This window comes from Lutra lutra, chromosome 7 (assembly GCF_902655055.1).
Source record: "Lutra lutra chromosome 7, mLutLut1.2, whole genome shotgun sequence".
NCBI lineage: Eukaryota > Metazoa > Chordata > Mammalia > Carnivora > Mustelidae > Lutra > Lutra lutra.
This window is the reverse complement of record NC_062284.1, coordinates 43,605,841-43,633,400: the sequence shown is the minus strand read 5'-3', so window position 1 is coordinate 43,633,400 and position 27,560 is coordinate 43,605,841. Positions and strand designations below refer to the sequence as shown.

General features: G+C 48.8%; 1 protein-coding gene across 7 annotated transcripts in view; it reads right to left on the bottom strand.

The window, feature by feature from the left end:
* Positions 1-27,560, bottom strand: part of TLN2 (talin 2) — a 431,106-nt gene that overhangs the window by 69,840 nt on the left and 333,706 nt on the right. For all 7 annotated transcript variants that reach the window (XM_047736618.1, XM_047736620.1, XM_047736617.1 and 4 more), the window contains 8 exons: positions 27,096-27,218; positions 25,582-25,725; positions 23,775-23,936; positions 18,086-18,226; positions 17,449-17,630; positions 16,275-16,407; positions 13,587-13,688; positions 8,770-8,940 (listed from right to left, as the gene is read on the bottom strand). In XM_047736618.1, coding sequence (XP_047592574.1) covers positions 8,770-8,940; positions 13,587-13,688; positions 16,275-16,407; positions 17,449-17,630; positions 18,086-18,226; positions 23,775-23,936; positions 25,582-25,725; positions 27,096-27,218 — 1,158 coding nt within the window. The remainder of the gene's footprint in view (positions 1-8,769; positions 8,941-13,586; positions 13,689-16,274; positions 16,408-17,448; positions 17,631-18,085; positions 18,227-23,774; positions 23,937-25,581; positions 25,726-27,095; positions 27,219-27,560) is intronic.

Sequence of the window (27,560 nt, the reverse complement as noted above, 5' to 3'; positions counted from 1 at the left end):
TGATAGAAAGAGAATGCCACTGATTCCCAATGACGCAAGCTTACAGGTTTAATTAAGAAAAAACCAAAACCTAATATAAGGGAAAAAACATGTCCACAACAAATGCACTTCTCTTCAAAGCTGCACAACACTCTAGAATTCCCTTCCTGCAAATAAGGTTGGATTGTGGCAATGTAGTGAAATAGAGGAGAAATACCTCTGTGGAAAGACAAAGAGCCTTTGGAATTATGTCACAAATTACACTGCCACGAGCCTGGAGGGACGAGGGAGCAAAGTTCTCCAGGGACTGACATTCTGCAGGCAAAGTCTCGAGTGCTCCCAAGTTCCCTCTGACTGTAACTCGGAGACACTCCAACACCTGCCAGAGTTTCGCAAGCGCATCATGCACTGAGGAGACACCAGGTAAATGAATGGATGAAAGATGAAACGACGGTGGTTCCAGGCTCCTGAAAAACACCTCCAATGGGAGACAGTTGCAGAAGGAGCCTAGGTCCTGCCATCATAAAAACTGGGTTCTAGCTCTGGATCCACCTCTTACTAGCTAAGCGGTCCTAGGCGTGGCTTCCTCAGCACAATGGGAATAATTGGAACAACACTATGCAGAATTCCAATGAGACGATATGGATACCTGCAGCATATATTTATAGTAAGGGCAGTCTAGGAGTGCCTGGGTGGCTCCGTCGGTTAAGTGTCTGCTTTTGGCTCAGGTCATGATCTCAGGGTCTTGGGATTGAGCCCCACATTGGGCTCCCTGCTCAGTGGGGAGCCTGCTTCTCTCTCTGCCTCTGTTCCTCCCCATGCTCGTGCACATACTTTCTCTCTCAAATAAATAAATAAATAAATAAAATCTTGGGGGTGGGGTGCAGAAAAAGGAACAGCCTAGTAGCAGGTGCCTGACTTCATGTCAGGTAGTCAGCATCAGAATCGGCCCCCCACACAGTGGCCACGGCTGCCCTGACATACCTCACAGGGAGACGCCCCTTCCAAAGGCCCAAGAAACTGCACCTTCCCTGGTGATGAGAAGCTAAGGAGGTCAGGGAGGGAAGGGAAATGTAACTCTTTTGACTGGCTAACTGAAAGAGAGGACTTCTTCTTTTTTTTTTTAATATTTAAAAAAAAATTTTATAAACATATAATATATTATTAGCCCCAGGGGTACAGGTCTGTGAATCGTCAGGTTTACACACTTCACAGCACTCACCATAGCACATACCCTCCCCAATTGTCCATAACCCCACCACCCTCTTTCTACCCCTCTCCTCCCGGCAACCCTCAGTTTGTTTTGTGAGATTAAGAGTCTCTTATGGTTTGTCTCCCTCCTGATCCCAAGTTGTTTCATTTATTGAAAGAGAGGACTTCTAAGAAGAGGCTGTGTGAGCCACAGGAACTGGCTCGGTGTGTGGAACAGAAAAGCCAAGGGAATCCAGGTCTTCTAAAATGACACGTGACAAGATGTGAAGTATGTGGACCATGGATGGTCACATCAAGACACCAACAAGGTGTTGGGATGCAAATGCTAATTATTGACCATTAGGGCAAAAATTAACTCAGAAGTTAACAGGGACAAAGAGCCTTGAGGAACAAAGATCCCTTGACTCTTCCCACCTCAGATAGGGAGTCGCTCTCAGGACTTCTTCCCTCCACCGGCTTCCTCAGCAGCCTCCTCATGGCTCCATCCTCTCCCCCTCCGCCAATAGCCTGTAGCAGCTGGTTCTATTGTGTTTACCTCCTCCCTTTGCCCCATGCAAATCCTAGCCCTCTTTCAAGGCCCAGCCTAAATACCGCCTCCTCCAGCAGCCCTCCTTGGATGGCTCTCTCCTCATGCTCTCACTGGCTTTCCTTTGGATTTCTGCAGCCCTGAGAAGCAACTCTGGAGTCAGAGAGGTGAAGGCCTTAGAAAAAAGGATATGGGGAATTGAGACTCAATACTGCAACACGACACAGCTTCTGCTCAGCTCTCTCTCAGGACATGGGCCTGTGAAGGCCTCGGCCTCTGTGAAAGGAGGCCGTGTGCTGGGCAGACTGCACGGTGAGACTGCACAGAGGTACAAAGGGCAGCCCACGGAGCCCCAGCCCCAAAGCATCTCCGTGATTTCAGCTCAAGCACCAGACCCCGGAGCAATGGGCCCTCAGGTCACTCAAGCCCCAGCCGCCACCTGGTGGCAGTGGGAGGAGGTACTCTGAGTGAGAACCAGCTCGCTGAGCTCCGTGGACCTGTAGACCCACCAGAGATCACTCTCAGACGGTACTGTTTTAAGTCACTAAGTTTTAGAACGGCTTGTTTGCAGCAACAGCTAGCTGCGACAGCCCCTGAGAAGGCCCCGAAGCCAGCTTTGGAGTTAGAGAGGTGTCTGGGTTGAAGCGGAGACCAGTATCCAGCAGAGTTGATGGGGTGAGGAGGAAAGGGAGAGCATGCTGGGCGGAGGACACAGGCTGTACAAAGGTCCGGGGGCAGGAAGGATGTGGACTGTGAAGAGGAGCCGACCAGTGCACTGTATGGGAAATGTCTGGCACGGTGTGTGCCATACGGCTCCTGCCCCCCTTCCCTCACCTCTCCATCAACCCAGCACCCACCCCAACTAGACTGTGTGCTCCTTGCCAACAGCTGGCTCTCCTCCCCTCTAGAAGCACAGTGTTCATAGGAAATAAAGGGTTTGATCAAGTCACTGTGGGGAGTTGGGGCAAAGGTAAAGGGTGAGACATTCATTTTTATTTTCACAAGTATTTTCTTTTTCTTTTTTTTTTTTCTTCTTTTTTTACAAAGATAAACTTCACAGGGTGTTGGTGCAAATTTCTCCTCTGGAGAGGCTTGTTTAGAAATAAATGGAACAATCTGTTTCTGTGCTGCCAACCAGGCATGGATGGCAGAGCTGAGGCAGAGACCAGGCTCCTGGGCAGTCAGAACAGGCCCTGGCCCTCCCTCCCTGCCCTCGAGCCCAGCCTGAGGGCCCAATGAGACTTTCAAACCAGCAGCAAAATCTCTGTTCTTGTATCTCCGGTCAGGTATTTTAGCATCTGACAGGCACTGGGAACAATAGCAAATACCAAAGCCTGGAACAGCAGGAAGAGAGGCCCGCTGCCACCACTTCTCAGGGACTTCTTGGTGCCAGGGACTGTGCTCATCCCCACTGTGCGTGTCCTGTTCACCCTCACAACCCACCGCAAGGTGAGAGTCGGACAACGTCCCCGCCAGGGACCCCTCCGACGGTCGCCATCGGAAAATGGAAGCTTCAGCAGGAAAGCTTATGGATCTGGTGGCCAACCAAGGCCACCGACCAGCTGGCCATCTGCTGAAAGGATGCCACTGGTCAAAAGGAAGCTGAGCAGATGGCCAGATCAGGTCAAATTTCTCAGCACTACTGGAAAAACAAACCTTAATCTAGGGAATATGCCATCTAGTTTTAGCCTCTCCCTGCAAACAGGGTCCTTTTAAACAAGGGGACGGCCCCCAAGTACCACGTGGCAAAGGCAAGGGGCCTCAGGATTTGCTACCTCTCCCAGAGTTGGCCGGGCTGCTCTTACTCAGCACTTGCCACCCGATGAGCCCAACCCTGGGACCTCAGCCAGTGGGAAATGGTCAAACATTTGGCTGATTTTTGTTCTAGGCGCTTAGGAGGGAGCCTTCAAGTGCTTAGCATTTCCCGAGTGGTCAAGGACTGTGCTTCACAGTGGGCCCCCAGGACCAAACATTAGTTTAGGTTAAGAAGGGGACTCAGGGTGGCCTGTAGGCAGCTTCAGGATGGGGGCTTGGCCACGCTGGGGAGCCCAACCATGCGATTAGAGGGTTGTGGCTTTGAGCAACAGAGTATCAGCCTGACCTTGGGGGACAGGAGAGGACTGCAGACTGAATCACTGGTCATCTGACTAGATTCATTCGATCCACCCTACAGGAAGAAATCCCAATAGAACTCTGGGCAGCAGAGCTGGAGTGAGCTTCCCGGGTTGGTGAGGGACAGCACTAAGCTGAGAGTGTGACTCATCCTTGGGACATGTTTAAGATGCCCTCAGACCTCACCTTCTGCATGGTTTGTAGCCTTTATAATAAAATGGTAATAGTAAGTAGAGCAATTTCCTGAGTCCTGTGAGTCATTCCAGCAAATTATTAAACCTGAAGGGGTAGAGAGAACCCCTGGAATTTGGAGCTACCTGGTCAGAGTGAGGATGGCCTGGGAACCTGGGATCTTATGGCTGGTACCTGAACTTGGGTTGTGCCCTTAACCTGGGAAATCTGACCTGACACCAGGTAGTCACTGTCAGAATCACACTGGTTCAGGTGCTGCTCCCCACCCCCAACCCCGCCACGCAGTGGCTTTGAAAGGGAGACGCCTCTTCCAAAGGCACAAGAAATTGCCCCTTCCCTCTGATGGATGAGAAGGTTAGGAGGCCAGGGAGGGAAGGTAAATGTAACTCTTTTGACTGGCTAACTGAAAGAGAGGACTTGTAAGAGGAGGCTGTGTGAGCCCCAGGAACTGGCTCGGTGTGCGGAACGGAAAAGCCGAGGGAATCCAGAAGACATCTTCCATAGGGCCTCTGACGAGCTATGCCTCTGTAAGACCGCGGATGGTTGTCTTGAGTATGTCAGGCTGCACAGAGCTCTCTCTTAGGGATGTGAGAGAGGGAAACTGGTAATTTAGGTTGATGGCTGATTTCATGGTATAGAGAAGGTAAAACACAAAATGTGCAGATTGCTCGCTTTTGATGACAGAAGTCTGAAAGGTGACATTTTCTGCACGTGACCCTCTCAAGAGAGCACCTCATACAAATATGGATGAAAACAGTAAAACCGAAAGGTATGTATTTCTCTAAAACGCACTTGAAATCAGATCATCACGGGTGGCACGAAAATGTCAGGAATGCTGTAACATTCACGTTCAAGCAGAGGGCACGTTTCTGGGCAGAAGCCGAGTGCATGTTTCTGAGCACTGCTGGCCACGTGTCTGCTATCCCCCATGGCCTGAGAAAGGGACAAGAGGCAGGTTGTGGGGGCGGTGATAGTGAGTCACAAGACTGCTCTCCGAACTCCCTGGAAAATGTGAAGGACGCTTTCTCCACACTGGGGCATCTAACCCTACGAAAACACATCCTTGCCCTTGGCTGTCCCAGAAACAATTACCTTCCCATCTGCTCCTGTGAGGAGTTCTCTAGGCCCGCTCCCCTTCACTCCGCATATTTGAGTCACAGACCCTTAATGGGTCAGCTGAGAGGCTGTGAAGCCTCCTCCAATTACTCCGAGCCTCTCCCAGGGCCGCTTCCTCCAGCTCCAAGGGCAAACCTCGCCTCTACCACACAGCCGCGTCCAAATCACACATGCCGGTCACCTGGCACACGGGTTCAGACACCCAAAGACCCGGTAGGTGCTCAATTAAGGCATCCTTAAAAGCCCACCAGCAATCTGGGAAGTGGACTCAGAGGGCTCAACAATGAGGTCATTATTTTAGATTCTGGAGGGGCTCTTTGTTAAGGCTCCTCATGGCACAACACAGGAGAAAAATCAGACTCGCTTCTTTTTTGGAAACATGTCTGAAGTCTACTTCCAAGGGAGCCTTATTTCTGTATTCTAGTGCTTCAACTACAAAGGCCAGTAAAGCAGGCAGAGACATCACAGGAATCTGGAAAATGGGAGAAGGCCACGGGGGGTTGGGGTACACAAGTCAACGTTAGCAGAAGGGGAAAAAAAACCCAACTGATCATTAGAACTGCCCAGCAGTGCACAGGGCTGGGTGTCTCCTGCAGAAGCAGGAAGGGCCCTTCAAGGAGGATGTTGGGAGGCGCTGGGTGGGGTAGAAGGGAGTGTGGAAGGGGGCTCCGTGGGGTGAGGGTGAGGCTACCCAGCAAATGCCTCGTGATCCCAGGATTCATTAACACCGGACTCTGGGGCTGCTTCTTTTCTCTTTTTTTTTCTTTCTTTCCTTCCTCCCTCCCTCCCTCCTCCCCACCACCTTTCTTTAATACCTACTGTGTCAGGCACATTATCTCAGTCAATCTCTATAACAGTCCCTGAGAGGTATTCATTATTAACCCCACTGTTTAGAGGGGGAAGCAAAGAAATGAAGTAATTTGCTAGCAAGAGGCAGAACTGGGATTTGAATCCAATTATGTTGGACTCCAAAGCTTATTCTCTTTTACACCACATCAGAACCACTGATGATCATTTAACTGCATTTCCTCTGCAAACAGTGACACACAACATCTTAACACACATACACACATCCCCTAAGACCTAGCAGGTAACACCTAGAAAATATTTGCCCAAAGAATAGCACCCAAGGCGATTATGTCTCTGCATTAAGCCTCCTAAGAAAGGACCTCAAACCCAGCTTGTAGTGTTCTAGGGAGCCTGTCGGGGTCTGCAGACAGAGCACAGGCTGAATGCAGGATGCCAGGGAGGGGAAAAGACACATACACCTGTCCTGCCTTCACCATGATGTCTCAGCCTGTCCCCAGCACTTCGGCTCAAACACTGAAAACTGTCCCACTCTCGCATCCAGCCGCCATTCCCAAGCAGAAGATGTCCTGTAAAGCTTACAGTGCTGACTACACATGCTCCTGACTCTGAATTTCTTGGTATAAAACAGAATTCCACAGGGAGCTCTGAACTTGCAGTCTAAGCAGATATGCTAATATCTTATACACCCAGAAAAGTCCTAATTGGAATTACTCTGCTGGGAATGAAATTCTCTCAGGTCAGGGTTGGAGCCATGTGGCAGTCAGCCCTGGAGAAAAGATAACCCAGAACTGGGTCTGGAAGGCGAGTCCTACCCCCCTTCACCTCCCGTGGGGCAGGTGCAAGGGGGGCGGGGCCAACTCAGGGGCACCTATCACTCAGCTATCAGGCAGAAGAGCATTCTTTTTTTTTTTTTTTTAAAGATTTTATTTATTTATTTGACAGAGAGAGATCACAAGTAGGCAGAGAGGCAGGCAGGCAGAGAGAGAGAGGAGGAAGCAGGCTCCCCGCCGAGCAGAGAGCCCGATGCGGGACTCGATCCCAGGACCCTGAGATCATGACCTGAGCCGAAGGCAGAGGCTTAACCCACTGAGCCACCCAGGTGCCCCCAGAAGAGCATTCTTGTTCTTCTTGTGCAACCTCACCATTTTGGCAACAAGCCTCCTTTCTTTCCTGAAGACTGAGAACAACTTGAGGGTGCTGGCTGGCTCTCAGTATTTTTAGCAGTCCAAGAATTAGGCTCTTAGTAGTTGCCAGATACATGACTGGAAAAACTGAACACAGAAAACCCAAGTCTAAGACATTATTTGCGCTGCTACCAGAGTGGTGTTTCTCAACTCCGGATGGGTTCTAAGTCCTCACTTACACTTTACAATAAAGCCCAAAGGTCTTACAGTGGGGGAGGGAAGAGTGGTCATGACATAGCCAAGTCTATATTCCCTGCTGGTCATCCCCACTCTCTATATGTTCCACGGACATCAGACTGAACACTATTCTCCAAAGACACCACAATCCTTTTATAACCCTATACACACCTTTGTATGTGCTGTTCCTCCTTGCTAGCATGCCTCAAGCCACCCTCGTGTGCCAAATACTTTCTTTTTGTGAGACCAACTAGCCACATGTGGCCTCTTGCCTGCAGCTTTGCTTGACCTCTCTCCAGTCCTTGCTGTGGGCAGTCAGCTTCTGATTCCAGAGGGTGTAGGCTCAGTCCTGACTCCACATCCACTTCTCCTGTGATGCAGGATGACTTACCTAAGCAGACTCAGTTCCCACATCTGTACAATGGGAACCTTCATACACCATGGGATTTTTACGAAGATTAAATATCAAGAGGATATAGGGTAGAAGAGATGACATAGAACCAGCACTCAGTCAGTAACTGTGAGTTCCAAGGTTACTATTTTGTGATTCTGACTCTTACTCTAGAATCTTCTCTGCTGTACCATGTTACAGATGTGAAGATCTTAGAGCTGCAACAAAGCACACTAAAAATAATATGCACATCATAGGGATTCCTATAGCTTAGAGGCAAGTATCCCACACAAATCATTCCAACCCGTGTTCCCACGGGCTGCTGAGGTGAGGACCCAGGAAGCTCAGATTGACTACATGGAGGCACCTGCTGGAAGGTACAAATAGCAGGAGGAGCCTCCAACCTCCTCTCAAGGTACCAGAACCCTGGGGGAACTTATGGCACAAGATGGTTTCACAAGTAAAACCATCACTCAGACACAGATATCATCCCTGAGAGCAGATGGCATGCCGTCACCATCTTCAGCCACTTCAAGAAGCTGGGTGACAAGACACATCAGGCTGAGGAAATGTCCCAGGTGGAACTAGTAAGGGAGATTTTCATAGGCAACTGCTGATCCAAGACAAGAGAAACACATGCCATGGGTGACCTTGTCCTACGTTTTGCATTGAACTTGAGTCTCAGGAATGGAAACGATATTCTCTGGAAGACAACTGAGCTTTGCTTTGCCCAAGTTGGGTGTCAACACTGAGCAGGTGCCTGGCAGGTATTAATTTTTATTCCTGAAATAACCACCCCAATGTTTTTCTTTCCCAAGGATGCTTGCCTACGTATTCTGTCATGGGAAAAAAAAAATCACTTAACAAAAAGGCTTAATTAGGTATACTTCTTGACGTTCCTCTTCAAGGTTCCCCGGAAGGCCAATCAAAGATTATTTCCCACCTTTGAGTGGGAAGTCACATACTATCAACCAAGAACTGGAGGTATTGTCCTTGGAGGGACTCAATACCGAGGAATATCTAAGAGCTTCTCAGCAGCCCTAGGTGGGTCCCAGGATCCTGAACCATACCTTGGGGTTTCCTCCACCTTCCTTGGCTGCATACAACATCTGCAGGGCAGACTCTGCGAGCGTCTTGGTCTGGTCCAGCACCGTCATCTGCTGCTGATGGTCCAGAATCTTGGAGGCGACACCAACTGCAGCTAAGATCAGGGGCTCGAAGTAGCTGGCCAGCTGTGTCACCTTTCAAGACAAAAAACCACAGATGCATCATGTAAATCCACGTATCTCCTTTAGGGGCCCCACTCGTGGGGAGCGGGGGTCTGAGACAGGGATGGGATGATGCACGGGGCGAGGTAGATGTGCTGAAACTTACTTTGGTTTTTTTTTTCTATTATTAAATGCACTATCAGGAGTTAGAGCCCTCATGTTATACATGAGCCCCTCAGACCTTACTCATTGTTCAGTTTTACTTTTAAAAGTACCTGCTCTTAACGAACTCTCGCTTGCATTTTACTTCCTCTGGGGAGCTCTTTGTCTCGTCTCTCATCAGGCAGAAGTGCTAAGAAATCTGCTCTGTGATCCAGAGTTGGGTGTGAGAATTTTACAAATTTTGACTGCATCAACAGCAAAGCTTTCTAAAGAGCCAGAGATGAGCATCTTAGGGATGCAGAAGGAAGGGGAGCGGGGAGGGGAAGGGAAGTGGGAGGGGAAGGGGAATGGGGCCACGAAGAGAAGCAGCCTGAGCGCTAAGGCTTTCGAGAAGCCAGTCCAACTGCCCTCTACCTTGAGCATGTTGACCTAATGTGGATTTGCAATAAAAGCAAACATGATTTCGTATTGGTCTCAATGTTCTGTTCATGGTTAGTCCAGCCTGGGAGAAGAGAAAAGCCTCTCCAGCTGGTTAACCACTGTTCTCGCCTAGGCCTCCCCAGGAGGTGATGCCACGGTGCCTCTGTGCTCAGGAGAACCCACCGGCCGGGCAGGGTCACATGTCACAGACATGTCTTGGGCATATCCCACACTCCAGGCTTTCTGCTAGAGGCTGACCATGCTTCATCTGTTCCCCAGAGCAATTCTATGAGGTATATACAAACAAAGAAACCGAGGCTTAGCAATTCTATGAGGTATATACAAACAAAGAAACCGAGGCTTAGGTGGATGAAGTAAATTCTCCACCCCACGCAGCCACGATGTGGAGCCGTGACAGGAAACAGGTATCCTAGTCCACAGCCCAGGCTCCCCGCCTTCCGTTCCACGGCCTGCTACTTCTCTTTTTCAGCCCAGCTCTGCTAGGGCTGTGATATTGGATTTTAGAAGCTCATTGTTTGGTATTTGTTTGTGGTTCCATGAAGTATTTAAAATAAAGTCTGAGCATACTACAGTAATACCCATCTACCCAACATCTAGAACATCAGCTTTTTTAACATTTGCTGGATCTGCTTGAGACATCACCATCAGTCTCGCTCAGATAAAACACCATGACCCTGATCACGCTTTTCCATTCTGCTCCCCACAGTGTGTGCCAATTACTAATCGCTAAATTATTTCCATCAAGGGTATTTAAGTTCAAGCCTCTAGCCAGCCATTTCCCTTAATGCTTCTTCCCATGGTGCAGAGGAGGAACGGACGTGATGGGGCCGTGGGCAGGAAGGCCACTTGGCATGAGTGGTGTGGTCGCTGAGTCAGAAATGAAGCAGGGGACGGGGGTTTGTGGGGCTGGTGATGGCTGGGACAAGGTGGGAGTCCAAAATATGAAAGTTCATTAGTGCTAACAATGAGGCAGACCATCAGCCAGCAATCAACATACACTTACTCTTTTGTCCTCGGTTATAGTTCCTTACAGGTGGTTTCAAAGCACTTGAATAGGGCTATTGGTGGCCTTTATGGTGCTTGGTACAAATTTTAAAGGGCCTGCCTATCCTTGGGGCAGACATGATTGATACCGAAGCACATGACTTGCTGGATGTTGGCCCCAGTCTCTGCTTTGGCCAAACACCTTTGTGTAAGACCCAGTCTGCACAACTCCAGGTGTCGGCCCGGCACATTTGCCTGGTTTCATCCTCTTCCCCTAGAAGGGCCCTAGTATCGCCATCAAAGGGAACCATAGTGCACTGACGGGTCATCAGGCGTCAGGGCTCAGGACGGGTCACGTGTTAAAGGAGTTAAGATGTCTAATGCCTTAGAATCTTACATATTTTCTAGATTCATTTTCTCCCCCAAAGATTTAAATAATTAACTCTATAGAAAGAGAGTGCACACAAGTGAAGGGGAAGGAGGAGAGAGAGAATCTCAAAGAGACTGTGTGCTGAGCACAGAGCCTGACGTAGGGCTCGATCTCATGACCCTGGGACCATGACCTGAACTGAAATTAAGAGCCACCCAGGTGCCCCCTAGGTTAACTTGTTTAGTTTTAGAAGTACATGTCATCAATGCAACTGTACAACGTCGAGGGCTGCTGTGTGCTGAGACTAATTAAACACAACCCAGCTGCGGGTGGAGGCACCATGGCCGGGTGCTGGTGAGAGAAAGCTCCAGGGTCAGGGCCACTGGATCTGGATCCTGTGGGTCAATTCCTTAATGAGAAAGCTTCGGCAATCTGCTTCCTGTTATCCGAGTTCTGTTTCCTTCTCCATACAATGGAGATTAATAATAGCACTAAGCTCCATCAGATTGTTAGAAGGATTAAATGAGCATATATTAAAGTACTTAGCACAATGCCTGCCATGTAGTAGGCACTCAGTAAGTGCTAGGTGTCACTATTCTTCATGGACTGTGGGCGGAAGTTTTTGAAAGGATGTTCTTTTTCCTGTACTTCGGGAGCTCAGAAAAAATTGTAACAATTTCCGTTTTCGAGACATGACAGAATAGGAACTAGCTTTCCTGGGTTAGTAAAGAAGTTGAAAGAACACAGAATTTTGAGTAGTTGGTACATGATGCTGTTTCACCAGGCCTAGGGTGGCAGAAAGGGTTGAGTGGTGGCCCCCAAAAGGTATGTCTGTGTCCAAATCCCTGGCACCTTCTTACTGGGAAAGAAAGGTCTTTGCAGATGTATTTAACATCTCTAAATGATCATCTTGGATTACTTGGGTGGGTCCTACATCTGTTAAGAAGTATTCTAATAAGAGACAAACAGAAGAGCACAAGACGTGGCCACAGAGGCAGACGCTGGCACAATACAATGAAGGCACCAGAAGCTAGAAAAGCAAAGAACAGATTCTCCCATAGAATCATAGAGGCTCCCATAGAGCCTCCAGAAACAGTCCGGCCCTGCCGACACCTTGATTTTAGACTTCTGTGAGAGATCAAGTTTCTGTTGGTTTAAGCCCACCCACTTTGTAGTATTTGTTATAGCAGCTCTAGGCAACTAATACCTGTGGTCTGAGAATTTGCAAGTATCACCCAAGTGATCTGAAGCCGACCTAGGACCGCACCCGAGTGTTGTCATGAAGAACTGGAACCAGGCTGGGATCAATTCCCCGTCCAGGACTCTCCTGGAGAGGGCCAGAGGCCTCCTTCATCCAGAACTCTCTTTCAGAAAGTGAGACAAGTTTAGCCAAAGGGCCAAGAATAAGTTTGCAATTCAAATGAAACAAATATATTATTGTTCTTTTGACGCCACCCTCTGACATAGGAATTAATCTTCCATGCTAATACTATATGGACAGGGACAAGGATCATTGCCCTAGAAATCTAGATATGGTTTCTTACAAAATTCCTACTGGAATCAAAAGTAACGGATGAAATGAAGTCTGGCTACTCTGTAAGGCTCAGTTCCCTGCAGCAGGCACGTGGGCAGCACTCCAGCCCACTGGCTAGTGGAGCCCCAGCCCCCAGGCCAGCCCCTCGACCCTCCAAACCACCTCAAAACCACCTCACACAGGCGGACAAGCCGTTTTCTCACTAAAAAGCAACTCAGCCAAGAAATGAAATTTGCCACACTTTGCCACATTGTAAATCTCAAAAACCTCTCCTTAGGACCAGCAGGAAGCGTAGCAGGCCCTTCAGATGTTCCACAATGTGAAGAAGCAAGAAAGCTGATTTTCTAAAATCAATACCTGCTGAAAAGATTTTGGCTACTGGGTCTTCTGGATATGCCCATTGATACTGATGTCCGCACTAATAAATGTTAGGAAACCCTGGAGGCTGTTAGAAATCCAATTTTTGCCCTCTCTCTGCTGAGGCACAGGCTGCTGGACAAGGCAAGGACCCTTGAAGGATTTGCTAAATGAACCCCAAACAGACAAAACATTAGTCAGTACTTGGCCGATGTGGGTATGAGCTCTCAGTGGAGGGGCTCCTCTGGAGTGGGCCAGAGCAAAGTTTCCAAGTTTGCTCTGCTCCCTCGCGTGTGCAAACGGGCACTATTAGAAGCCATGGAAGAGGGGCGCCTGGGTGGCTCAGTGGGTTAAGCCGCTGCCTTCGGCTCAGGTCATGATCTCAGGGTCCTGGGATCGAGTCCCACATCGGGCTCTCTGCTCAGCAGGGAGCCTGCTTCCCTCTCTCTCTCTGCCTGCCTCTCTGTCTACTTGTGATCTCTGTCTGTCAAATAAATAAATAAAATCTTTAAAAAAAAAAAAAGAAGCCATGGAAGAAAAATATACCCCTAAACACACGCGAGAATGAGGCCGGCCAGCCAGGGACAAAAGACGACAGATGGCAGACTAGCAATGTCAACGTTTGTCTCTGGCTCATCCAGTAAAGGTCAAGAGCCTGTAAATGTGTTGTTGGCTGGGAAGTCTGGCCATTGCCCAAAAGCTGTCACTCCAGTTTCTGTTTGGACTCTAGGTGAAAGGAGATCCTGAGGTGGTCAGTGACCAAGCCCACGCCCCGCACCCCCTCATCACTCACGCACACCCTCAGCAGGGTGTCCTCCCAGGGGACATTACCTTATGTCCCAGCTGAGCTGCTTCTCCCCGTGCCGCTGTGGCGATGGGATCGATGAGGTGCCCAATTTCTTGGACCACGGAAGTTAGCTGCTCCTGCAGGGCCTGATAAGGAGAGAGAGCTGTCAAATTCACCCTACCGCAATTCACCATGTAGACTTAATGGTTTAAAAATAAAAAGGACCATGAGAAGGACAAAGGGGGGGCCATGCAAAATGGGTACCAAGACATCCACTGTATCTATAATAGAGAAAATCTCTCTTGCATGAACCACGTAGCCACCACTCCACCTCGCCCTTCCCAGGGACCCTCAGCTCCCCTGGGCTAGAGCCCCCACACTTCCAGTGAATGACACAAGGCAGGCCCAAAGAAAACTCTTCCTGCTGGCTCCTCACTCACACCAAACACAGTATTATGTGATGCTGCTGCTATCCTTACTTGGAGTTATTTCAAGTAACTACTGGAAATAAGGAACATTTCCCTTCCAAGAAGGGAAGATAACTTTGTTTGAATGGGGAGAGCGAACGTCTGGGGGAACATCCAGGTGGCTGTGTCCTCAGAACTAAGAACCCCTTGAGGGAGGAGAGGAGAGAGGGGAGGGGAGGGGAGAAAAGGGTCATAGGGTAATGAGATCAGCTCTCTGAAAGCAGGACCATTTCCCAGACAGCACACTGGCAATGCCAGGTGAGTTACCCTGAGCTCAGCTCAGGTTCTAAGAGCACTGTATTTGGTGATGTGGGTGCAAACATCAAAAATCGCACCCCCAAGCTATTTCTTCTCAGGTTTGAGAGAACAGAACAGAACTCGTGCCGTGGAGAGATGAGGCCAAGCATCGGATGATGCTGGAATATGAAGGAGATGAGGCATTCCCGGGTGCACATTAGCAGCTGGGAGCAGGACAGATGAGATCCTTTGTAGGACTCTTCCTAGGAAATCTGCTTGATGGGTTCAGGGTTAACAGATCACAACACTGAACATTTTAGGTCCTCCCATGCCAGCAAGGAACGGGGTAATTTCTGACAAAGCGACAATGCTCTGTTTGTCAGAAATCAGACTCCCGCCTGTGCTGTGCTGCTTTCTCTTTGAACAATGCTGCATACAGGCTGGCGGCTCCGGGCTGAGGTTAGGTAATGAGGAGAGCAATCTAACCTGCCACATGGAAAACAAAGACCTAGGGATACAAAGGAAAAAGAGAGACAGAGATAGAAAGATGGAGGAAGGTGAAGAGAAACACCCAAACTTCTAAGGATCTTACTTAGTTCACTATCATCTTTCTGCTTGTCGTGGGATTATAGTCAAGAATGTAAGAATAGGGGCGCCTGGGGGGCTCAGTCAGTTAAGCGTCTGCCTTCGGCTTATGTCATGAACCCGGGGTCCTGGGATCAAGCACCACATTGGGCTCCCTGCTCAGCGGGGAGTCTGCTTCTCCCTCTCCCTCTGCTCCTCCTCCTGCTCTCTCAAAAAAACAAAAAACAAAACCAAAAAAACTCCCCCAAACCCTAAAAACAATGTAAGAATATCTCAGCACTACTATCTTACTACAGACGGCTTATTAAAATAAATGTGGTTTAGTAGGGAGCATGCACAGTTCAGGGAGGGCTTTTCTTCCTAGGGAGGAAGGGAAGACAGAGGATATGCTTTGGAATAGGTGGTGGAAGGGTGGGGGCCCGAGGGGGCGGTTCCGAGGTGCCGGTCACCTTTGTCTCTTAATCTGGGTGATAAGCAAAGGCTGTGCTCCCTCGGTAATAATTCATCAAGCCGGGCACTTCGGACAGGCACACCGCTCTGCGTGCAGGGCCCTCCTTTAATAAAAGGGTGACAAAAACCCTAACAGTCTGCCAAGGAGGAGGATTTTTCGTCTTTCTTTTCTCGACAGTGGGAGAGAGGGGCCGAGCTGGAGTAAAATTAACAGCTCTATTAATAAAAATGAGCAAGACCATCTCTGGGCCCACTGCTTAGAGACAGCGGGCAAAGTTCACTGCTGATGAATTCAGGGGCGGTAGGAGACATGTCAGTAAACAGACCATCCATATTTATTAAGCACCTCCCGAGTGTCAGGCACTTCTAACAGAGGGAAGAAGTATGAGTCAAGGGCCTTTGGACAGGTTAATAGAAAAAATCGGCAAGAAAGGGCCATGGCTCTGAATTAAAAATAGAATGCAAAGGTTTTGCAACACTGGACACTGGGTAACTTAGGACAGAACCCTTTATCTCTGAATGGACCAGACGTGTAGAGTTTAATGCTAAATACGCCCCATGGTCAAAAAATGCACTGATAAAACGTAACAAGGAAACAGTCAACATTTACACCCCTTGCCCTGCTCCAAGGAAACAGTCAACATTTACACGCCTTGCCCTGCTCTACCGATATGTGAAACTGAGCACGGTAACCACACTTTACTGACACACTCTCATCTGACGTTGATCATTCCCCGCCCCAACTTTTAACCCTATTCGTCATTTCCACACCAGCAGCCCATGTGTTCCTTCACCAAACCCTCATTCTCTACTCAGCCTGTGCCTTACTTCCACCAAAAACTTCCCAGGTGGGTTCCAGGAGAAGGTGCTTCAGTGACAAAATGCCAACATAAAAAATGCACTGCGGTCCCATTCCCCACCCCCTGAGGCCCAGTGCTGACGTCGTTGAGCACTTCCAGAGACCCCTGACCTGGCCACAGAGCTCTGGCCTACCTCCACAGAGATGTCATCCCTTGTGGCCAAGCTCTGGCTGACAGCTGCCAGTGAGGCCTGCTCAATGTCCCGGATGCAGCGGTTGATGCCATCGATGGAGTAGTCACACTCTCTCTGTCCAGGCGCCTTGTCCCTGGAAGGAACAGGGCAGCTCAAAGAGATTCCTCAGGGTTTCAGTCCCAAAGCTTGCCACAGCAAGGTGGGCTGGGGGCCCCTGTCTACTTTCTACCACATTTGATTGCTACATTTCAGGGGTGGATCTCGGACCCTTGCTTGGGAACACCCCTCTGCAGAGCCCATGCATTTCTTCATTTAACACTTCTGTTAACTGTATTTCTCGTGGGATGGCTATGATGCTGTTCCTTATTTCCAGCTGATGATGGGCACCTGTTGATCAAGCTCTTTAGATGTCACTGGCTTAAGCATAGGACCCTTATTATTTTTATTTTTTAACAGGTCAGGACTATTTCCAGGGCAAACATACTATACTCTCCACATGGCATACTACTCACAAAGTCCTACAGTAGGAGTTCAGATATTTAGTGGATTTCCCTTTATAAGGCATTAGGTAAGAGAACAGGCTGCTGAGTCTCAAAAGCAATCAAAAAGCTAAGTCCAGCTAAGGAAAAGAACGCATTCCATGCTGTGGGGTATTAACACTGGTCAACTTCAGAGATGTAACACCAACTCTGGGGATTTTTTAGGTTCATACCATCGTCAAGGAGTTCAGCGATGCTCAAGAGATACTGTGGGACCTAGAATATTCTTTTTGCCTTGTTAGCAAAATAAGGTAACTTCAAATCCTCCTAAATAAACAGTGGTGTTCCCTGCCTAAGCTCCTAGGTATAGACAGTGGAGTACAATGGTGAGGACTGGCATTAGGCCCATCGGGTTGGGGAATACCCATGGGAATACTCCCTAAGTCCTTTCTGCCTGAATTCTCTCATCAGTAAAATGGTGGCCGTCACAAGGTTGTTGTGATGAAGAAATAAGGTAACACAGTTTCTTACATAGAGTGAGTGTTTAAGTTAGCTACTGTTGTGCCAAAGAGCCAAACAAGAAGATGATAATAACGATCGGCTACCTTGCTGTTAAATCAAAGTCCTGTTGGGCTTATCCTCCTTCTGCCCTGTTCCCATGCAAGCACCTAGCAATTTCTGGAGGAGAAACTCACCTGATAGAAGTGATGAGACTCTTGATAGAGTCAGACACGGTGTGTGAGTGTCCAGCTAGCACAGACCAGGTGGGCGGGTCTTTGGGGTTGATGGCCAGGGAGCGCGCAGTGCGAATGAGGTACGACGAACTCTCCAGCATGGTCTTGGCTGAGACCAGGATTGGTTCCTGTGCCTGGGAGCCCTGGGAACAGACAGCATAAGGGGCAAGGGCGAAATGCTCAGATTAAGTGAATCAGTTGGGCTCTGGAAGTTCCTGTTCTTTATCCAATCACTCCCTGTGTTCTTCAGAAAGAGATTCAGGGTGAGGAAACCATGGAGGCTGGTTCACACAGAGCCTGGATAGCGAGCACTTGAGTCCACGTTCTCTCTTAAATATCATTTGTGAATATGGCACATACCAAGAAAGAATCAGCCCCAAACCTGGACACAGAGCTTGTTCTTAACACATAAAGCTAACACATTACACTTAAGTGATGGGCATACCTTGAGTTTCATGAACTCTGTGCACGTATCGTCACTGGCAACATAACACCCTATAAGACAGAGCCTTTGGAGTTCTTAACTGTTTGTGCTCATTTGGTGCCACACAGACTAGCCAAAGACCCCAATATTACCTTTGCTGCAAAGACTGCCTACCTCGGAGCTGATCTGGGCAGGAATGCTGACAAACTCAGGGTTGGAGGCGAAAGCTGTCAGGTTCTCCACAGCTTCGATCAAGGGTGCAGTGGCAATGCGACACTTATTGCGGTTGTCTTCGGAGAAATCCCCATCCAGGGCCTGATGGGAGGAAACATGGAGACATGATCCATGCAGATGCACAAACCACTCCTGGCCACCATAAGAACGGTGGTTTTATGGGAAGAACTGGAAGAATGTGGTTTTATGGGAATACTGAAAGTGTTTGTGAATTCATTAAAAAATAAGAACTAATGGGAGAGATCAAGCCATCTAGCAGAGTGACTCAGTTAGCAATCATAAGAAATCAAGTTTAATATGTGGCTCCCATGGCAGCTGACCTCAAAGTCCATCGACTTCCCACTCACATGACCTTGCAGCTGAACCATTTTCTTCCCCAATTCGGGCTCTTCCCCTCCATTTTCACTTTAAGTCTATTCCCTCCCAAATTATAAAAATACTTTACATTGCATAGAACTTTCAACTTTTTCTAACTTTTACTGGATACCCCTGAACGAATAACGGAGTTGGGGCTTCTGAATCTGCCATTTTGAAATGAACAAAGTGGAATCCATTGGGAAGGAATGGACTAGAACTACCCCGAACAATATGGACAAATCCCATAAACATAGTATTTACAGAAGCCAGACATAAAAATGTACCTAATGTAAGATTCCATTTACACCAAGTCCAAAAAGAGGTGAAACTAATTTAAGATGTTAGCAGTCAGGTCACCCTTCAGAGCAGGTAAGACTAAGGGGCCCAAAGGAGGCTTTTGGGGGCCGGTCATGTTCTAGTTCTTGATCTGGCTATAGTTACCTAGGTGTATTCAACTTTAGTTTACTGAGATCTACACATATGATTTGTGTTTTTGTCTATCCATCTTGTGCTTCAATAGCTTTTTAAATAAATAGTAGCAAAGTAACACCAGGGCACTGAGTGATCAGTCAGATTGCTGATTAATGACCTAGACGAGGAGAATCCAGGAACACAGCCTGTGGTTCATGAAAGGCTGCCTAGCAGGGGGCTAACACTTGGACCCGAGGTTCCCCAACCCCAGACCCCATCTCCTGAAGAACAAGACTGTTAGAACCTACAGCCTGTGACATGGATATAGCATCCCTTCCTCCCAGCAAAGGGCTACATTCGAGAAGGCAGTTATATCTGTAGAAGAATATAAATTTCCCTGCTAAATGACCAATTAAACTTTTAATTCAACTGTTATGAGCAATATGTAAAAGCCAATTTAGACAATTAGTGAACAAAAAACCAGAGGCCCCAGCATTCTGAAACAAACCAGATCCGAGATGAAAGCGTTTCTATTTTTCAGGAAGGCAAGAGTAGGCAGGCACGTATGCTTTAAAAGCTATTTCTGAATAACAACTACATTCCGATCAAGCTTTGGCAGCTCGGGACAATAATTACACATCCCGCCGCGCTAATATTTTTCAGAGAATTCCTACGAGCCTGGCTCATTTCCCATCTTCACTAATACCATGCATGGCATGCCTCTGCTCAACTGTGGACACTGACCTCTCCTCTAACCTCACCAATTCTGCCATTCTTTCAACCCAACGGCAACCCTATAGGCTATTTCTTGCTCACACGTATGGCCTCCATTCTAACTGCCATTCACATGCTTAGTAAATGTGAAGTTAGCACCTGTGACCCACACTGTGTCTAGTCCTCAAATCGTGCTGCATCATCAATGTCATTGACTCCGTGAGGTCAGGCCCCACCAGGCTTCAGAGCAATCTGTGAATACACTGGGAGACAGGGTGGGTGCTACCCAGCAGGAACCCAACAGGGGTGGCCCCAGCACAGCAGGAAGATGGCAGCAATGGACTTCAGTGTCAAAGGAACTCAAATCCTAGCTGCACCAGTGGCCAATCACACCCCATTCAGATGGGATGAGGTGGCTTCTAGCTCAATGGAAGATGACAAGCCTCCCCTTTGTGCTGTTCCTTCCTCCTGTTCTTACCTCCCCAGACTCCTCCCATCCTCTTTCCTACCTTCTACAACCCTCTCAGCCTCTTAGGAAGGCAGGCATCTGGTTGAGCCACCAACTTTACTTGAACTTCTTCAAAATGAAAAGAGGATTAGCTCAGGTAAATCCCTCAGGAACGGTTTTCCAATTGTGCAGTTTCATGAACTGTGCCAATAGTTGAAGAAAGGATATATATTTTTGAGCCTGAGCACTAAAGCCATGTATCCCGCAGTGCATGGCTATTCATGGCACAGCATCTTGAATAACATGGAACAGAACACTGAGCTACAGCAACCACTTCTGTTCATTTTCAAAAAAGGAAAAGCTGTTTCCGCTAGAGGTAGCACTTAGCATCAGAAAGGATGGCTTATGGAGATACTATGTCATTTCTGAATGCTGCTTCCGCTCTAGGGATGGTTGAGCCACCCAGGTAAACTGAATATGCCAATCTGCTCACTGGTGACATTTCAGGTCTACATGGGAGTTTTCATGTAGACATCCCCTGTCACAGAATGTCCAGCATAGCAGCTACAACCATGGAGGGGTAAATTCAATTAGCCAAATGCTGGGAGCCCGTTAGGACAAGGATCCTCTGGACCCCTGGGCCAGCTCCTTTGAATGTTCCCTTAGCAGAATCTCACAGGAGTCTAGGAGAAACAATTTCTGCATGGGTACCACAATCAGATCCACAGACTTTGGGGAGTTGGAAGGGACCATAAGACCTTAAAGACTTGGGACTGTAGTTCCAAATCCCCAACATTCTAGATGATAAAACCAACATCCAGAAAGTGGCATGCTATCCAAGCTCATGCCTCAAGCCACAATCCAAGACCCCTGGCTCCCTTCTCTCCTGACCTTAGAAAAAGGCAGTGAGAATCGGTGTAAGAGAAACCCAAGAAATTTTCCGCTTTCTTTTTCTTCTAGAAAAAAACCTCCTTTACCAATCCAAACCTAAGGATGACCAAGCAGACATACTTAACAGTCAAGTCAAAATCAGTTACTGAGTTCTGATCTGGTATCTTTGGTAAACACTGGGTATGCTCCATCCCCAAATCGGAGCTTCATCCCCGCAGAGAGCAGCAAGGCCATCCTTCCACTTCTCAGAGACACAAAAGCTGTTGTACAACTTCTACCTGGCACCCACCTAAGCAAGTGCACACGGGAAATAGTACTGCACTCCACCCAGGGGACTCGGGTCTAGGTAATGAGCCAACTGAAGCAAGAAAAGCCGGCGACCCTGTGTGGGGTGACCATGGGCAACTGTGGGTAGGGGTCTGTGTGCTTCTGACACGGCTGGAGTTAAGAACGTTCTGCCTGGGAGGAAAGTGCGGGTATTTATTCCTGCTGAGCCAAGCTTTGGGATTTTAAAGAACGCTATCAGTAGAGGTTTAAGATTTTTAGGTAGACACATTCTAGTGGTGCTGATAACCCGCGTGAAGGTCTGTTCCCAGATATGATATGATAGGATTCTTAACCATTTCTTAAAACAGGAAATCTCTTCAGTATATAGGATGGTGAACTACAAGGAAAGGACTAGTACCATTTTCCTATTAGTAGATTATAAACAAGGCTCGTTGTCCCTGGTGAACCCTGCCAGCCGGTGCAAATAGAAAAACCAAGCCCATTTCAGCCAGTCGAGGGGCAATAGGCTCATTTCTGTTCCTCGGGCATTGCTGCTGGCTTCCAGGGAGCTCACAGAGACGAGGCTTTCATCTTCCCCTCCTAATGGTCACCCTGCACCCCTCCTCTGATGTTCCTGCACAGGCCTATCTTTCAGGCCACTAGAGCTCATTTGCTACTGGGAATTGCAAAGAGGGTTTGACACCGCGAGGAGAATCTGAAAAGAAGAGGAGATCTTAGCAGAGAGAGACAGGTCAGGACTTAGAGCAGGAGGAGGCACAAAAAAAAGGCTTCCAGGAATTTCTATAGAACAGTTTTCCTTCCTTTTCTTCCTCCCCTGGTCCATCTAAATATAGTCTGTTTCCTAATGATCAGAAAATGGCCAAGTCTGAAGTCAGCTAATGATACAGCAAGCGCCAACGATGTCACTCCCTTCTGCAGCCGCCGTCTTTCATCCCCGCCTCCCCCGACATGCAGGCAAGTGAACAGACCCAGGTGTTCCTTCTGGGTTAGTCTGGATTCGAACACCACGCCGGGGTGAGAGGAGGATCGAGACTGCAAAGGGGCTCTGGGATCTGGGTTTGAATTCCCACCGGCCACTCACTTGCTGGCTGGGGTGCCTTGGGAAAGCTACTTAACTGGCTAGTACCTAGTGTCCTGAGTGCACAATGGGGGTGACAAGCACAGGGTGGGTGGGTGAACCGGAGGAGTAACATGCACCGAAACCTTGGAACAGGGTTTGTACAGTTAAAAATGCGAGCTTCATTCATTTCGAATACTATGCACTACGGCGGTAATTAAGGTGAGCTGCCACCAGGATCCCAGGGGCACCTGCTCACTGGCTTTAATTTATTTCCAACCTGTCTTATTATTGTCTTCAAATAGGCAGGCTTTACTTTCTTAAGGCTCTTTGTTGAAGAGGTAAGGAAGTGCAGATGGGCTGCGAGTTCTCCCCTTTGCTTCTGCCTGGCCTGGCCTGAGGATGGATTTCTCCACAAGGTTCAAGTGGTTCTGAGGAAAGTGTGAGGAAAATGATGTGTGTAGTATCATGTCCTTTGGGGAGGACAGCAGAAGTCCTGTTACTCCAGGGCTGGCCTGGCAACAAAGCAGGTTGTCCTATCTCAGGGAATGTGACCATCCTTAAATAAGCATGTCCCCGCCATTGGCTTTGCCTTCTCCTCTCTGGGTGTCCACAGAGTTGGGAGCCTGCCTTCCATGACAGACTCCTTCAGAGGCTTGGAAGGGGGTTCTGGACTCTTTGCCTGGGGCTAGTTCCCTGCAAGGTCGGCTGCACAGCTGCTGCGTGGTACCCCCTTGTGATCCCTGCTTGGGGCACACTGGATTTGTGGCTTTATCATACTCCAGGCCTGCCACTGCAGTCGCTTCCTCAGAAGGGTACCCTGTCCCTGTTCCTCCCTCAACCAGCCCATGGCCTAGAACATGGTATAAACATGGAGTGCTCTATTTGAAAAAACAGATGCTCCCTTTCAAACATTCAAAAAGCTATAAGCAGAAACGGAAATCATAGGATAGATGAAATGGATTTTTTTAAGGTGATTTCTCCACAATTTCCCATTCCCTTTTCCCCTCCACCTTCTCTCTAGGTCCAGCTCTATCTACCGACAATGGCAGACCCCCTACCAGCAATTCCCTAGAGCAAAGGTGCTCCAATCCACCCCACGGCAGCGGACCGTCTAGTAAACATAGGGCGTCTGTCACATAGGGTGTCTGTCTCCAAACACCGTGCCAAGAGATGCCTCATAGCCAACCTCTTCTACATTTCTGCCCCTCAGCTTCTCATGTTCAGAATTTGGCAACCACCGTCCATCCCCCCACCCCAGCTAAGAGGATTAGTGGAGACCAAGGCTGTTGGATTTTCATAATTATCTCCATCAGAAAAGGACTCCTCCTCACGGACTTCAGTCAGGAGTCAGGCTTCAGGAGACACAAGTCTTGGGAGAGCAGAGCTTAAATCCTGCACCCTTCTTTCCCCTGTGCCACAGGGGACACAGGGATCACTAAGACCTCTGTTCCGTGACCTACCTTGATGGTCTTCACTAGGTTGGCAGTGCTATTGGCGACCTCCTTGGCTGACTGGACAAAGTGCCTCTTGGCCACTGGGTTGGCTGTCTTGGACGATGCGATGCGGCAGGCATTGCACAGGGCCGAGGTATGTTTGGCGACGATCGTGGCTGCCGACAGAACCTACAAGGCATGGAGCTGGGTTGGGGCACGCATGCTCAGTGCAGCAGGGTCCAGGTCAGAGGACTCCACCCCCGTCCTGAGCCCCGGATCCCTCTTCAGCTCACCTATCCAGGGCCCATGCGATTAGGCCATGTGTATCTAGCTCTGCCACCCCAAAGCCACACCAGGAAAGCAGGGGGCAGGATGGCTCAGCAAGAGAGAATAAACAGAAGATGAGGAGGTACTGCTGGAGTAGCGCGACGGGGCTGGGCTCCAGAGAGACTGACGGGAGAGGCAGCGGCCCTGCTTCAGGACCCCCACCGGGAGGCATTCGCTCCAGGGTCGAGGCCAGCACTGCCTGACCAAAGGACGGTGTGAATGACATGTGAAATTTTAGATTTGCTAGTAGCCACACTAAAGTAAGTAGAGAAACAAGAGAAATAAATTTAAGTAACTTAAGATTATTTAACTCGATATATCGAAAATATTTCATTCTACCAGGTAATCAGCTTCAGAATACTGAGATTTTACTATCCTTTCTAATCACACCAAGTCTTCAAATTCCAGGGTGTATTTTACACCTGGAGCCCATCACAGTTTGGACTGGCTACATTTTAAGTGCTCAGTGGCCACATGCAGTTCATGGCCACCACCCTGGAGTCCATGTCTAGAGGAGGAAAAGAGACATTAAGGTGCAACAGCTCCTTGCTCATCCACAGCGGGATTGGGCGCCCGAGTCGGGGTTCTGGGTCAGGCATCTCCTGGGCCCCACCCCCACCCCACCACTCTCTTGAATTCCCCCGATCCACTTTGCTGAGGCTGGTAACACTCCCTTGCCCTTAACTGGACAGGCAGGAACGTCAGGTGCCCTGATGTCTTCCATGCCCACTCTCAGGCTCCTGTGTAGGTCTGATAGTCCCTTTGTTGCCTCCTTAACTTGGGTCCTCCTCCTGGTGGAAGAACATCGGGCTCGGGGTTCACGGTGGACGTGGCACTCACAGGCTGCCTCCGGGAGCCCTATGGGCCGGTTCCCGTTCCTTTTAGCACACGCTGCTTGAGTAAGTCACTGGAATGTCGTGCCACTCAGAAATGGAGTGTCGCACACATACTGTCTAGTCCTGAAATGCCTCTGTGGGTCTTTTTGGCACTTTGGATTCTGCCCAGACTCTGAGGCCTGACTCGGGGCCTCCATCTCTGTGCAGTGAACCTTGACAGCCCTGTACAGATCTCATTACATGTTCTTCTGTGCATCTCGGGTGCGGTCATCATAGCCCGACCACCCCATCTTCCAAGCTTTATCCAACAGAGGAAGAGCCAGGGCATAGAGGAGATCAGGTCTAACTTGTGTTGGACCTTAGTGCTGAGCACAGAACAAGCCCTCCACCTACATCCTCTGACCCGAATGAAATCATGAGACTCCTGGTGAATCTCCCAGCAATGACTTCATCCTACTGCCCACCAGCACCTCATTTCAAAGCACTGGCACATTGCCATGTTCACCACATTTTGCAATATCCCCCCTCAAGCTGTTATCCACAGGGCTGCATTGAGCTGGCTTTGCAAGATTGGGAAGAACGGTATTCTTCCCTAATTCTTCATAGTCTCCCACAACCCCCCTATGGGAGTTGAAGCACTCACAGACCTCACACCCTCGCCCCGTGGTTACCTGTGACGGGCTGCTGCCGGGGTCCACCAGGTTCTGGCAGGCCATCTGGATAGCCTGGTTAGCCCTGGCAAACTGGATGGGGTCCACGAGGCCCTGGTGGCCCGCCTGGCTATTTGGATCAGAGATGCCCACCAGGTATGCAGCCTGGAAAGGGAGGAGGAAAGCGCAGTTCAGACTCTCCATGCTCCCAGATGAGCCTGTTGGGAATGACAGCCCAGCAGTGTGCAGGCCGTATTCTCAGCAGCTCCCTGGTGTAGGTTGGTCAGGGTTGTCTCACCGGTAAGGATTTAAAGACAGACAGGCAGATTGTGGCAGAGTCTCCCTCAGGCTTCTGGGAACAAAATCTCCCTGTTCTGAAGAAAGCCCCAAGAAGCTTTCCCATGGACCTGAACAAGGATGGATGCAGTCCTGTGTGCTCTGACAGACTTCTTAGAACCATGAGGGTACCCAGTCTCAGTGTGAGGCTGACTCTTAGGCTGGCAGATGGGAGAGGCAGAAAAAAGGGGGTGGTGACCAAAGGCATGGACCCGGTGGGTCGGTCAACCCTGGAGCCTGCTATGCATGGAAGTTTCTCATCTCATAGCCAACCACATCCTTACTGTTCAGGCCAGTATATCCAGGAATAAGGAGAAGGAGTAAGACGGCTCAGGAAAAAAACAAAACAAAACAAAACAACTCCAGCACTATTTGGTCTCTAAGAGGATAAGAGGTTCTAAGAGAAGGTCTTCTCTTTTAACCATCTGGACAATCAAATCACAGGGAGAAAACGAAATTGGTAAGGGGAATTTTAATCTTAAGTCATTTCCCATGAGATTTGAGGGACGAGATAAGGATAATTTCATCCCCCAAACTAGGGATGTTTCCCTTCAGCTCATTAAAATTTTCCAGCCTCAAGGTAACTGTCAAATGATAAATCCTTCAAGGTAAATGCTGATAATTTTTGAATTATCAGTTCCATGAGCCCAATCATTATTACTGGTGCACAGGACAGTAGAAGCAAAGCCAGGAACATGCCCAGTCATGTCTCTGCAGGATGGTTTCCAATTTTTTCTCTCTGATCCTAAAAAGAGCATGACTAAGATTTTTGCAGTTTTAAAGCCTCAGGAGGAATGTCAATTATGTAATACTCATTTTTTCCTCCTGAAAACAACTCCTCCCTAAAAGTGGTCTTAAAAAAAAAACCAAAACAAAGCATAAAAATCCCCACCCCAATCTTGCCTCTGAACACTTAAAGCTGGGCCTTCAGCATTCAGTGTCTCACTACGCTCATCAGGCTGCTCTGCTCCTGGAGGGTTACTGGCTGGTGCTATGCTGAAATGCCCCAGCCAATGCAGAAGCCTTTACCATGGTTTTTAGGATAGTGGTTGGGGAAGGCGCTGCCGGTGGAGCTACCCCATGCATCCTGCAGGGACAGATCCTCCAGGTATCCTCACTGGAGCACAGGACAGAGGCACAGGACCCAGGCCTTAAGGCTGGAAGGCCTGCATTAGGGGGCCTGGGCGCCAGTCCCTTACCTGGGCTGCAGCCTCTGTCAGCCCGCAGAGGGCCTTGGACGCAATCCCCACACACTCCCCAAAGGCAGGGAGGTCCCCGGTCTTGGCGTTCTGTGAGATCCCTGCCATTGACTCGCCCAGGACCTGCAAAACCACGAACCAGTGACATTCATGAACCAGCATTTCTTCAAAGGGCGCTACACTTCCAACTTCAACATTCAAGGCCACTTAACTTACACTATTTACCATTATTTTTCTTTATTTGCATTAAGAGGAGATTTAAGGGAACTTTATCATTTCTATTCCACAGAGAGAAATGAATAATGAAACAATGAGCCTTTCATCTAAAAGTTATCTATATCTTGAGATGCCTTGGTGGCTCAGTTGGTTAAGCATCTGACTCTTGATTTCAGCTCAGGTCATGATCTCAGGGTGGGGAGATCCAGCCCTGCATCGGGCACCCCCACCCCCTGCATGGAGTCTGCT